At 36.8% G+C, this 14566-nt stretch overlaps 1 protein-coding gene across 3 annotated transcripts; it reads right to left on the bottom strand.

Annotated features, from left to right (window-relative positions):
* Positions 1 to 2819: 2819 nt before the first annotated feature.
* LOC110671992 (uncharacterized) lies at positions 2820 to 6912 on the bottom strand. Of its 3 annotated transcripts, none has more exons than XM_021834646.2 (8): positions 6735 to 6912; positions 6570 to 6656; positions 6431 to 6484; positions 5955 to 6029; positions 5791 to 5859; positions 4893 to 5501; positions 4179 to 4250; positions 2820 to 3291 (listed from the first exon to the last, which is right to left on the bottom strand). In XM_021834646.2, exons 1-8 carry the CDS (start codon positions 6843 to 6845, stop codon positions 3058 to 3060), a joined length of 1311 nt encoding a protein of 436 aa, XP_021690338.2. In that variant the 5' UTR covers positions 6846 to 6912; the 3' UTR covers positions 2820 to 3057. The 3 variants fall into 3 exon arrangements, with proteins under 3 accessions (XP_021690338.2, XP_021690339.2, XP_021690341.2); XM_021834647.2 differs by having other exon boundaries at positions 6431 to 6478; XM_021834649.2 differs by lacking the exon at positions 6431 to 6484.
* Between the last annotated feature and the right edge of the window lie 7654 nt (positions 6913 to 14566).

The following is a 14566-nucleotide window of genomic DNA, read 5'->3' as shown; positions in this document are numbered from 1 at the left end:
TTTTTAATTTTCGTTCATAAATATTTAATTTCTTTAAAAAAATTTAAAACAAAACCTCATTTAATGGCGCATGTATTTTCACTTACATATCTCTAACCTCACATGCATATTTTAAAATAATTTCACCATCTTCTCACCACAAATACATAAAATATCCAATAATACAAAATCTCATTTTATGGACATGAAAATAAGGACCACATTACATATACTTAATATTTTAAAATATTCAACACATTATATAAATAATACATTAGAGTTAAAGCACATATCTTATACTGCCAATTGACGAAGGTTCAAAATCGAGAGAGTGCATCGAGACATGAGCATTTCAAAACTTCAAATTCTTTTTTTTTTTTCCTTCTCTTAATTAATAATAAAAAAAATTTCCTCCAACTGCTTGAGAGTCCACCTTGGGAGGGTGAGAGATGAGAGTGCTGAGATTTTCTTCGCCTAATCGTGAGAGGGTTGTGTTAAAGGTTGTGTGAGTAATAATGAAACTGGTGGGACGTTAGGATGCATGAATTTCGAATTTATGGAGTGAAGCTGCTCAAGCATTAGTAACGTCCTTGCTAGTTTGCAGTCTCTGTGGAATCTCGCTGGTTTGCAACCTGCAAGATTCAGAATTTCGCTGATTGAATGAGTGATGGGTCAAGCCTCCACGGTAATATTAGTAGCGTCCAAAGTTGCCGCTAATATTACCTGCGCCTAGATAGTCTGCCACTAACAAACCATTAGAGAATCTTTGCATCGGCACTTGCATGCTACTATTATTAATATTGGGATTTTTACCAAAAGAGTGTAATAAAACAAAATATATAAAAAAAAAGGTGAGTTTATGTTTAATTATTAAAAACGAGTGAAAAGATGAGGACGAAACGTTAATTATAATGATTTTTTAAAAGTCCGGACGCTGTTTATAACAGCGTACACCGTTTAAATAAAAATAAAATAATTAAAAATTTTAAATAAAAATTAAATGATATTTATAATTGTGTCCAGCTTTTCTTTAAAATTTTTAATTATTTTATTTTATATTTTAAATAAAATATAAATATGATTTTAATAAATAAAGTTATAATAATTAATATTATATATTATAATATTTTTATTATAAATATTATTTTTTTATTTAAAATTAAATTAAAATTTAATGAAATAAAAAAATTAAAATTAAAATAATTAAAAAACTTTAAGAAAAGTTGCAGCTATCTGTAAAAACGTTCAACTTTTTTTAAATTTTTTAATTATTTTATTTTATATTTTAAATAAAATATAAATATTATTTAAATAAATAAAATTATAATAATTAATATTATATATTATAATATTTTTATTAAAATTTAATAATTATTTTATTAAAGTTGGACGTTAATTTTTTATAATATTATTTATTAAAATAATATTTTTATTATAAAATTTAAAATATTTAAAATTTAATGAAATAAATAATTAAAATTAAAAAAATAAAATAATTAAAAATTAAAAAAAAAATTTGACGCTGCTGTCCAACTTTATACTAGCGTCTAATTTTTTATTAAATTTTTAATTATTTTATTTTTTTATTTTCTTAAATTTTAATTTAATTTTAAATAAAAATAATTTTTATAATAAAAATATTATAATATATAATATTAATTATTATAATTTTATTTATTCAAATAATATTTATATTTTATTTAAAATATTAAATAAAATAATTAAAAAATTTAAAAGAAAGTTAAACTCCGTTGGCTTTTTTTTTTAATTATTAATTATTTTATTTTATTTAATTTAAATGGTGCGCCATATTATAAATAGCATCCAAACCCTCAAATAATCAGCGTATTGCCCTTAGTTTTTCTACTCAACATAATTCACTCCTTTTTAGTAATTAAATTCAAATTCACCTTTTTTTTTTATAATTTTTTTTATTACAATTTTTTGATAAAAATCCCATTAACATTTACCTTTTGCACACTATCATGACTAGCGTCCCAAAGCCAAACCTTCCACCCCGGCACAACTTCACCCATTTTGATAATTAATCTCAATTCACTCTTTTTTTGTTTATTTTTTTTACCTTATACCAATCTAGTAAAAAGCGCATTTATTTTTACTATTAAAATAAATATATAATTATTAATTTATTATACGACATTTGAAAAAATATAATTTTTTAAGTATATATAAAAATAACATTACAATTATATTTATAATATTTTATATTTATTTGTTGTTTATTATGATTTTAAATAATTTATTGATACAGAAATTATTTTAAAGAAACAAAGATTTTTATAATTAATATATTTTTAAAAGGATAATATGATTTAAACAAAAAAAATAAAATCAGCTTATAATAAACACCTTGGTCACCTCAAGTATCCTATCAATTGCTTGTTAACTATCAACTCAATTAGAGGTTTACTAAACCAAACACCTTGGTTCACTTGAGAAAGTGTTGATATATGTAAATTTATCTATGCCTTACATAAAGTGTATTTCTGTGGCTCAAACCCTTGATTTTCAGGTCACAAAATTAGTAACATTACCGTAACACCAAAAACCCCCTTCCTCTATGTTACATTAAAAGAAGGAAAATAGTAACCTCATTTGCAGGTGAAAATTGTAAAGGGTTGAAAAGGAAATCTCTGGGAAAATCCTTTGAAAAGAATAATTTGGTACATAATTCTGCCCCTAATCTCTATTCAAGTTAGATTTAGAATCTTACACATCCACGCACAAGCTTGATTCTGCATATAATCGGAAGACTGTGAAGGGCCTTCTCTTGTATTAATATAAACTGAAGCGAGAAAGATAATCACAAAAAAAAGAAATTTGCATAGTTCCACGCCTAACCAACCATTAGGCCAAAATGAAACTGCATTAATAGCACTCTTAAAACACCACCTACTGGGCAAGATAAATGGCTGACAATGTCAACATCTAGCATAAAATGTACAAAAACAAGTTTATTTAGGTTCATTCGACCATATTAGAAAGTAAAAGCTCTCACCAAGAGGGTATCACTCATACTCATAATATTTTTTTCATACATTTACTAAACACATGCATTCAACACTCTGCCATAGGAAATACGGATCCAATCCGATCTCCAAAGCGGTAGCACTTGATATTAACAGGGTATGGACCCAATTCTACATGGTTATCCTCTCCACCCAAATAGAAACAGAGAGTATACAATGCAACTTCAAACTCCGGGCTGACACCAACTAAAATGCTTGATACAGATTTGAGAACTCCATTCCATTCGAACTGAGCTGTAAGTAACTGGGTATCAGAGTCCGGCTGCAAAATAGAAATGGTATTAAGGTAAGATTCAGGGTGTAAAGGCAATTCAACATGTAAAAGACACTGATCATTACATTTGGACTTAGCATTGAACTTCAGAAACAAAATATAAGGCTCTATTTGTTTGAGAACACTATATAATTTATCATTAAAATTCAGAGAAAGAAACGGATTGATAAATACCTCACTATTTGTAACTGTACAAGCCTGATCAAGTAACACATGGTCTAAAATGAATCCATTTGCCAAAGTAACATCTCAAATACTCGCATCCAGAAAGGCCTTTTACCTTTTTTCTTTTTCAAATTAAGAATATAGAATCCATTCTTCAAATAGGACATCGATTCTCCTCTGTTTCAAAGAAGAGTTGCAAGGACTTTTACGAACTAACCAGTTTTGTCAAACTCACCTAATATTAACTTTCCCGAAAAACAACTAAACTTGCACTTGACAGACTCTCTTATTGACCATGTTCCTTCTATGCTAAAATTTTAGGGTTGAAAATGATGAGGCCTGCTTCACTGTCTAATGTCCTGTTTGTATCTTCTATCTTCAAATTAAGCTCAACTTAATTTTGAACTTTTCAAATGAACACTAGCATTTTTTTTTCCAACAAAAATTGAAAATGTAAAAATTATCAAATAAAGAACATTAAATTCCATAGAGGCGGAATGAAAAGAAGAACAGAGTGAAGCTTATTCAATGACAAAACAAGAACATTTCTCTTGAAAATTATGATGCACTGACTTCTCAAAGGATAAAGAAATACATTGGAGGAGCTATAGGTGGAAAGAAGAATTGTTTCCATACTTTCAAAGTTCAGCTTCAATTATACTCTGCATCTCAACACCCTAATGTCATAAAGAGAGAATAAGAACACTTACAATCTGCCCACGTCGCCGAGGGAAAATATAACCTTGATAATCAACCCTTCCTTTTGCTTCTTCTAGATAAAACTGATCAAGGAAAAAGTAAATTTGAGGACACATAAAATTTATCATTCAACAAGAGACTAAACAACGACAAAGGAATAATGATTCATAAGGAAATTGAAAAAGGTTAAAAGTGATAATCAGCCACAATTATTGAAATTTCCCTGTAAAATTTCCTAAATGCAGTCTTTAATGTACATTAGAGAGTACTGATAACTGGAGATTTTCCAAGTGGATGTGGGACAGACTTTGACTAAGGATGTCTAACAATAATAAATACAATAGCTCATAACCTATTGCAGCATGTATCCAGGAGAAAAAACCTTTCATTGTGATATTGACTCTGCTTGTCTTTACCATCATAGGCAAGGATATATTAGTGTATTGCCTCCAAATCATGAAATGCCCATAGTCACTTCAATTCTATGTAGAAGCAATAGTCATTAATGAATATTGAGAACATCATAACAAGTCACTAGAAAGATTTTTGTTTTTGGCAAGTCCAATAACCATGCTAAAAAGAGGTGACCTGTATATGCAAGAGTGGAAAAATAGTTCACAACGCAGAGGTGAACTTCGACCAGAAAAACCCAAATTGAAACTAAACACAAAAATAAAGCACAGCCATAAAAGAAATTTAGAAGTGGAGACTGTAACAAGACAAACCTGAAGCCAGTTATGGAAACCAGAAACTTCTTGTTCCCCACGATGCTTAACTTCTCCAACAAAAACGTGTTCAAAAGCAGAAGAGGAACCATAAGTACCACCTCGACCATAGAGTTCAAACCAGAGACTTGTCAATATTCTTTTAAAATCATGATAATCATCAGATACAATGCCTTTAAATGCAAGAAGCTTATGAAGGTATTTAATGGGTGCAGTTCTGCTGATTTCTTCTATAAAAGCAGCTTGCTCTTGCTTCTCTTCAGCAGTGACAACTTCTTTGCACCCTTGATTTGGGTTGTAGTTATCAAGCAGAGAACAAAAACGAGAAAAGGTACGCCTCCTTAATACATCTTCCTTTAGCCAGCTAAATAAGCTTCCTTGTGCCACATCTTCCTTCTCATATATCTTTTTCCCCTCACCACAATCAATCTGATAGTCCTTGCCAGGCACCAAACGATTTATGTCAAGATGCCAGAGCCTGTTGCAAGCTTGCGATAGGTCAGCAAGCTCCTCTTCTGAAGGGATTAAATTTTCATCATTTTCAACCCCATCAGAGTATTCTTGTTCACTAGGAGGTCTTTTGTATCCATGCCAGTGATCCTTTTCAATCTGTCAATACGTCATTTTAAAACATTTTTAAAATTTTTTCCCCAGGTAGAATCATTAAGCCTCAGAGATCTTTGTGAATAGTAATAATAAACTTTAAAAGCACACCATTCAGAATCTTTTGATAATTTCAAACCCAACAAGAAAATTGAGAAACCAAAAACCAAACCCCCATTTTGAAGAAACAAGAAAGTTTCAAGGATAAATGATTCCATTGAACATATAGAATCAGGAGCCTAAACATTGCATATCATGTGCATCTAGAATGGTAATGAGCAGAGTGGTAATATACCTTGTGTGGTCGCTTAGGATGCTTTTCGACAACTGTCTCCCAACCATCATTATTTTCTTCTCCTCCCTTCTGCATGCCAAATTGAAAGATAGGAATTATGCTTCAAAAGTAGGTCAGTGAACTTCACAACAAAAGAGTAAATGGAAAAATTACAATATTCCAACCTTTCTATCCCATTGATTTTGATTATAATCATGTTGCTCATCACATTCATTTCTTCCATACCCTTCATGATCATCCTACATTTGAGATTTTGAAGAGAATGAATTCTGCTCAGTGCAACACAGAAATATCCAAAAGCTAGAATTATAAGACATGCCGAATACAACACGATGATCCCAATGTTTAACACAGTATACATTTCAAAAATAGGTTATCACAAGCATTACTTCTCAGAGCACAATCTTTGTTCTACAACCATAAGCTTACCATGCTTAAAGTTAAACCCATGAATGTTTCAATAGATTGAATGTTCTTACCATTACCAAAAGAAGAAGGGGAAAAAAGGGCAAATTTTATTCTTGCCCACAACACCAAGAACCCAATTATAAGACGCTAAACTAGTTACTATTGAGAGATTCAAATGATGAAACGACAATGATCAAACAAGAATCATCAAAAGCAAAAACTATATACAAACCATTGGAGGTCGCCTTGAAGGTCTCCACTCCTCATTGATTCCTTCGCTCTTTTCCTTAAATTTAACAAAAAAAAATCCGATCTGATCCAATTCCAAACCACAAACTCCAATACGAAGGAAATCAAAAAAAGCAAAATACCTGTTTTCGCCACTGATTTGTAGGACGATAACCATGCGAGTGATCATTGCTCGCTTGATCACTGTTATCCTGCTCTCCGGATACCACCTGCGCATTTTAGCAAGCAACACAAGTCTAGCGACGGATGAAAAGGATGGAGGAATGCTAAACAGAAAGTATACTTACTTGCGCCCAGCTGGATCTAGATCGTTCATCTCGGGGCTCAGCGCTCGATTCGTCATCTTTCTGGTCGTGGCCAAGAGCCACGTCCATCAAACCCTTGATTAGACCGTCCATTTCTCGTTACACAGAGAGAGAAAGAGAGAGAGAGAGAGAGAGAGAGAGAGAGAGTCTGTGAGTACATCTGCCAGTTGAAATTCATTTATGTAGTCAAGGAAGGAAAGAGATGGCGGGTAATGGCAATGTCCGTAATTACGCTGATTACCGACGGAATTGGACGAGATATGCCGTGACATGTGGCTATACATTTGCTCACACAGTTTCACTTTATTTATTTAAATTAAAAATAAATATTTAATTGTAATTAGAGTTTTTTTTTTTTTTTTTAAAAGTGTGATAAAAGTTTATACACGGTTGAACGACAGAATACACCCTTCAATAAAATAAATAAATAAATATATATATATATATATATATATATATATATATATATATATAAAAGCTAAATCAAAGCTAAAGTTACCAATTTTTTGTTTATTATTTATTTATTTTTTAAAAATTTTTGAATTTTTTTATTTTTTAAGATTTATTGAATCAATTAATATATATTTAAATTTAAAATTAATTTTTATATAATTATTAATTATTATGACATTGGATATGTAATTATATGTAACTATTGTCACGGCCCAACCTATGGGCCGGACCGGCACTAAGACATGGGTCAGCCTAAAGCCCCCGAGGCCCGTAGTAAGCCTAACTATTCATTAACCCAACTCTAAGGCCCATTTGGGCCCAATTTCAAGGAATCAACCGGACAGAGTCCGGCCATAAAATGGATCTTCCAACGGGGAGTTTTTGACTCACCCGACCTGTAAACACAGTAAATACTCAATTGGGGAGCTCAGCTCACCCTCCACATACTCATATCATCATAAAAATATATGAGAGCTCAGCTCCCTCATCCAGTCTATCAAACATGCATATCATTATACGTTTACAGGTCCAACATAATAATAATATTACAGACTAAAATCAAATAAATACTTCTAACACATGCGAAAATTCTAGGAGTAAATAAAATTACACAAATATTGATAAACAACCTGCGAAGGAGAAAAGCAGGTTAACCACAATAAAATCCTCCTGTAGCCTGAAAAAAATATTGAACAGGAGTGAGCGTTCGACTCAGAGAGTAAAATATCAATTTTAACCATAATCTCTATAACTATCTAAAACTAATGCACCCTATAGAATGAAATGCAGCATCAACAATATTTTCACATCAGCAAAAAAGTAATTTGGAGCGCTCACAGACCCAATAATATCAATCATAATATATATGGGAGCTGATCCCCTATACAACTCTCTTAAATCCAACCTGTGCCAGCGAAGAACTCAGCTCGGACTTCCACTTAATAACCAAATCGGGGTCCCAGCGAAGAACTCAAGCCATGTCTACCCCGTAGGACCGAGTCTCAGCGAAGATCTCAAGCCGTGTCTACCCGTCCTATCCATAGTCCACACCACATCACACGTACGCTAACGCACGCACACTGCTCCAAATTACCACAACAACATCCATGGCACTTTAACAGTTATGAATGCAACATAAATCGTGCCTAAAGTTTAACTACATAGATATATACATATAAGTGATGCATGGGCATGCTTAAACATATAATAATATCGAAATTATAATTAAAATTAATATTTTACTCACAGACTTGACAACGGTCACTGTGGCGGCTGGACGGAGGAAGAAGGCTGTCCCGGCTCACCTGACAATTACATTATAATTATTTAACACAATTGACTCAATACAAATCATGAAAAGACCAAATACGTCCTAAGTCGTGTCGAAAATCCGACATAGTCTCCCCTATACCTAGGACCTACCCAACCTGCAAAAGGACTCAAAACACACTTCTATATTCGCAACTCATATATCCACAATTCAATCACATCACACAGCCCCTCTTGGGCCCATCAAATCAGTCATCCATTATAATATGTAAAATTTCAATTTAGTCCTTATAATTGATCATTTTTGCAAAAACTACCCTAACAAGCTCTAAAAATTCTAAAACTTTGCCCCGCGGTCCTTAGCAATATTACTAGGCTATTGCAAAAAGAATCATAATTTTTTGAGCTACCAAGAATATTTTATGGATTTTTAATCCTATTTAAGCACTAGAAAATTACGAAAAAGCAAGGTTCGGGTTTACCTTTGCCGATTCCGACTTCGGGAACGCGCTCGGGATGTCTGACAATGGTGGGTAGCCAAAACCTCGATCCAGTTCAGAGACTTTTCCGGTAGCGGGTCTGTCTGGCCGGAAATTCATGGACCTGGACAACTATCGAATTTCTACGAATTGAGGATACCTACACGAAGCCCACAACACGGGGGTTAGTACATAAATTTTATGAAATTTTCTAAGCTCATTTAATGCTCGAAAAAATACTGCGAAGTTCCATGGGACCCATCAAAAAACGGTGTCGAAAAATTTTAAAATTTATATCCCCGCGAAGCTCTCGACGAGTGGAGCGCTCTGGTACTCTCGGTTTTCTCGTGGGGTTTACGGTTTGTGAGAAATCTAGCCCGAAAGTCAAAATGGGCTAAAACTTCCCGGGCAAAAATTGGACAAACCGCTCGATGGATTTCGGTGTTCTTGGTGTCTATGGAAAGCTCTCGATGAGTAGATGAGTTTAGACATAAGACCCGGTCCGATTGGTGGCCGGATCCGTCGAATTTTGGCCAGGAAGACGAATGGTCGCGCGCGCGTCGCTCCACTTCGGGCGCCGTTTTCCGGTGTTCCAGGAGGCGGCCTGTGAGCTGGGACGGCTGGGGGTGGGCACCGGCGAGCTAGGGTGGCAGGGGAGGTGGCGGCGCGGTAAGGGGAGGAGGGAGGAGAGAGAAAAAGGGAGAGAAGGGGAGGGAGGTCGGACGCGTGCGGGGAGGAGGAAGAAAAAGAAGAAGACTGGTCAGATTCGATCGGTCCGATCCGGTCCGGTTCGATTCGGTCGGTTCGATTAGGAATATAAAATTTTGAATTTTTTACTCTGCCTTGGGACCGAAAATGAGGTCTAAAAATTCCAAAAAAATTCTAGAAAACTCAGAAAAATTCATAGACTCCAAATATATTTTTAGTTTTGCCACGTGGTATTTAAATTAATTTTTAAAAATCATCAAAATTTATATTTTCGAAAAATCGAACCCGATTTTTAAAATCCGAAAAATTTCAAATAATTTCTTAAAATTTAAATAAAATTAAAATATCAATAATACTCATAAAATAATAAAATTTAAAATTTTGGGGTGTTACATTCTTCCCCCTTTACAGAAAATTCGTCCTCGAATTTTACACAAGGCAGAATAAAGTACAAGATTATACATTGAACAGATAAGGGTACTTGCTATGCATGTCCCGTTCTGACACCCAGGTACACTCTTCCACCGACTGGCTCCTCCACAAAATCTTAACCATAGGGATCTATTTTGATCTTAGCTATCTCACTTGGTAGTCCACTATGGCTACAGGTTGCTCCTCAAATGTCAAATTTTCTTTTAGCTCTATTACATCCGGCTGTAGTACATGGGAAGGATCTAGAATGTATTTCCTGAGCATGGAGATATGAAACACAGGATGAACATGAGAAAGGTTGGGTGGTAGCTCCAACCTGTAGGCAACTGCTCCTACTCTATTAGTAACCTCAAAAGGTCCAATATACCGAGGTGCCAACTTGCCCTTCTTTCCAAATCTCATGACTCCTTTCATCGGAGAAACCTTCAGGAATACGTAGTCGCCTACTGCAAACTCCACATCCCTTCGTCTGGGGTCTGCATAACTCTTCTGCCTACTAAAAGCTGTTTTCAATTGTTCCCTGATTAAAGGGACTATCTCTGAAGTGTACTGCACTAGGTCTACATCATATACCTTTGCTTCTCCCATTTTCATCCAACATAGAGGAGACCTACACTTTCTTCCATAGAGTGTCTCATAGGGTGCCATCCCGATGCTGGAATGGTAACTGTTGTTGTAGGCAAACTCCACCAAAGCTAGCTGATCATCCCATTGACCTCCAAAATCCAAAGCACTCATGCGAAGCATGTCTTCCAGTGTTTAGATTATCCTTTCGGACTGTCCGTCTGTCTGAGGGTGGAAAGCCGTACTGAAGTTCAACTGTGTGCCAAGTGCCTCCTGTAACTTTTTCCAAAATCGAGAAGTGAACTGGGGCCCTCTGTCAGATATTATGGAAGTCGAAACTCTAAGCAATCTGACGATTTCTCGAATATAGAGTCGGGCGTACTGTGCAACAGAATATGTAGTTTTCACAGGCAAGAAGTGAGCTGATTTGGTTAGGCAGTCTACAATTACCCATATCGAATCATATCCTCGCATGGTATGAGGCAACCCAGTCACAAAATCCATAGTTATCATTTTCCACTTCCATTCTGGGATAGGGAGCTCTTGCAGCTTACCTGACGGTCTCTGGTGTTCAAACTTCACCTTCTGACAAGTCAAGCACTTGGGCACAAAGTCTGCTATGTCTCTCTTCATGCCATTCCACCAATAGCTATCCTTCACATCATGATACATCTTGGTGGAGCCTGGGTGGACATTGTACAGTGTATAGTGTGCCTCTTGTATGATTTCATTTCTGAGATTGTCCACATCGGGCACACATATCCTAGAACCTTACATAAGGATGCCATCATTGGCAAACCTGAACTCACCACCTTCGCCTTGCTGTACTCTTTCTATGATCTTCATCAATTGTTGGTCTCTGTGCTGGGAAACTCTAACTCTGTCTCGCAAGTCTGGCCTCACTGAAAAATGAGCCAACAATACCCCCTCATCTGAAAGATCTAGGATTAAACCTTGATCCATCAACTCATGTATTTCCTGAATCAACGGTCTTTTCTCTGCTGAAATGTGCGCCAAACTGCCATAAGATTTTTTGCTCAAAGCATCTGCTACTACATTGGCCTTCCTAGGGTGGTACTGGATGGTGCAATCATAGTCTTTCAGAAGCTCCATCCATCTTCTTTGTCTCAAGTTTAAATCCCTCTGTTGGAAGATGTACTTCAAACTCTTGTGGTCGGTGTATATCTCGCACACTTCACCATACAGGTAGTGTCTCCAGATTTTTAGTGCAAAGACTACAGCCGCCATTTCCAAATCATGGGTGGGGTAGTTCTGCTCATGCCTCTTCAGCTGTCTTGAAGCATAAGCCACTACTATTCCATTCTGCATCAAAACACACACTAGGCCAACTCTGGAGGCGTCACAATACACGGTGTATCCTTCACCACTCATTGGTAGTGTCAACACAGGGGCGGTGGTTAGACACTCCTTAAGTTTCTGGAAACTCTTCTCACAGTCATCTGTCCAAATGAATGGAACATTCTTCCGAGTTAACTTAGTTAGGGGAGCCGCTATCCTGGAAAAATCTTGCACAAAACGCCTGTAGTAGCCAGCTAGACCCAGAAAACTTCGCACCTCAGTGACTGTTGTAGGCCTAAGCCAATCGATTCTGACTTTAATTTTCTTGGGATCCACTTGAATGCCGTCACTAGAAACCACGTGTCCCAAGAATGAGATGCTTTCTAGCCAAAATTCACATTTTGAAAATTTGGCATATAGCTGGTGCTCCCTCAAAGTCTGCAACACCATTCTCAAGTGCCACACGTGTTCTTCCTCGGTCCGAGAGTATACCAAAATGTCATCTATGAATACGATGACAAAACGGTCCAAAAATGGCTTGAACACCCTATTCATCAAGTCCATGAAAGCTACTGGTGCATTAGTGAGTCCAAAAGACATCACCAAGAACTCATAATGACCATATCTTGTCCTGAATGCCGTTTTGGACACGTCCTCATTCCTGATTCTCAACTGATGGTAGCCTGATCGCAGGTCTATCTTGGAAAAGAATCTAGCCCCCTGGAGCTGATCAAATAGATCGTCGATCCGAGGAAGTGGATACTTGTTCTTCACAGTCACCTTGTTCAGCTGTCTATAGTCAATACACAATCTCAATGACCCATCCTTCTTTCTTACAAATAGAACAGGAGCACCCCAGGGTGAAGTGCTCGGACGTATGAAACCTTTATCCAACAGCTCCTGTAGTTGCTCCTTTAACTCTTTCAATTCTGCTGGTGCCATCCTGTAAGGTGGCATTGATATGGGGTTTGTACCCGGAATAACATCAATGCAGAACTCTATTCCCATTTCTGGTGGCAACCCTGGAAGCTCCTCAGGGAAGACATCTATGAATTCTCTGACAACAGGAACATTTTCCATACTGACACCTTCTATAGATGTATCTCTTACTAATGCCGAATACCCTTGACATCCACGCCTCAACATTTTTCTAGCACTAATTGCTGACACCAAATTATATGGAGCCACGCTCCTGTCACCATCAAAGCTAAACTCTTCCACACCAGGTGTGTGGAAATACACCTTTTTATTCCTGCAGTCTAAAGTGGCATAATGAGTTGCCAACCAATCCATCCCCAAGATTACATCAACATCTATTACTGGTAGAGGAACCAAGTCTGCTGGGAGGATCTTTCCATCCACTACTACTGGGCTACCCGGAAAAACCATATCTACATCTATGTTGTCACTAAGTGGGGTAGCTACCAACAAAGGGCATTCTAAAGTTGTAGGGTTTCTACCCAACCTCATGGCAAACACAGGGGAGACAAATGAATGCGTAGCACCCGGATCTATTAAAACACGAGCCTCATAGGAACAGCCCAGAAGAATACCTACCACAACTACATTTAAAGCCTGAGCATCCTGATGGGTTAGGGTGAAAACCCGAGCTTGACCCCTACCCTGAGTGGCAGAACCCTAATACTGACTTCTGCCTCCTGATCTGCCTCCAAATCCACGTCCCCTTATCCTCGGCCCTGTTGGCCACTGAACTGACTACCTGCTATGCTGGAAGCACCGGGATACAACTGACGAGGAACATTTGTAGCAGAACCCTGTGACCCCATCTATGGCTCGCTGAACACGGGGCATTCCCTAGCAAAGTGACCTGGTTGGCCACACCTGAAGCATACTCCTGAACCCATCATACAAGGTCCTGAATGTCCTCTTCCACACTATGCACAAGGTGCCAAGAAGGATCCTGAACTAGACCCAGTTTTGCTGTACCCTGAACTGTGACCACTGCTGGATCCGTACCCTGGTCTGAACCCTCGGGATTTGTGTCTAAAACCACTCCTCTTATTCTTGCTTCTTCCTTTGTAATTAGTTTGGCCACCACTATCCGTAGTACCCATATGGGGAACACCTGAAGAACCCTCTGCTCTGTTTTTCTTTGCTCTTCCGCTGTCATCCACAGCATAGCTAATCTCTATCTGTCTGGCTCGATCAACTACCACATCAAAAGACTGATCAGACATCATGGCCAAGTTTGCATACCTCCTGTCCAGCCCCTTTAGGAATCTCTTCATCTTCATAGTTTCTGTAGATACTGCTGTAGGGGCATACCTGCTCAATTCCAGAAATTCTGTAGCATACTCATCTACAGACCTGCCATTCTGTCTTAAGGCCTCAAAGGTCCACTGCTTTTGATCTCTGAAGCTTTTTGGTACAAACCGATTGATGAACAGTTCCACAAACTGAGTCCACGACAAACCCTCCATCCGAGGTAATATGTAGTCATTCATCCATTGTCTAGGCATAGGCCCCATGACATGTTGCATACACTCTATAAGTCTTCTATCAATCAACTACAACTCTGTTCCTGCCTGTCTATAGGAATCCAAAAACCGATATGCATCATCTGACACATCATAAGTTCCAGGTACCAAC

The sequence above is a fragment of the Hevea brasiliensis genome, chromosome 18, assembly GCF_030052815.1.
Source record: "Hevea brasiliensis isolate MT/VB/25A 57/8 chromosome 18, ASM3005281v1, whole genome shotgun sequence".
In the NCBI taxonomy this organism is placed as follows: domain Eukaryota; kingdom Viridiplantae; phylum Streptophyta; class Magnoliopsida; order Malpighiales; family Euphorbiaceae; genus Hevea; species Hevea brasiliensis.
This window is presented reverse-complemented; position numbering and strand designations above follow the sequence as displayed.

Excerpts from the sequence above, each read along its gene's own strand:
- LOC110671992 (XM_021834646.2), bottom strand. The coding sequence starts at position 6,845 with ATGGACGGTCTAATCAAGGGTTTGATGGACGTGGCTCTTGGCCACGAC. Across the intron at positions 5,860-5,954 it reads AAAATCAATGGGATAGAAAG|AAGGGAGGAGAAGAAAATAA; the intron begins GTTGGAATATTG and ends TTTGGCATGCAG. Across the intron at positions 5,502-5,790 it reads ATCCTAAGCGACCACACAAG|ATTGAAAAGGATCACTGGCA; the intron begins GTATATTACCAC and ends ACGTATTGACAG.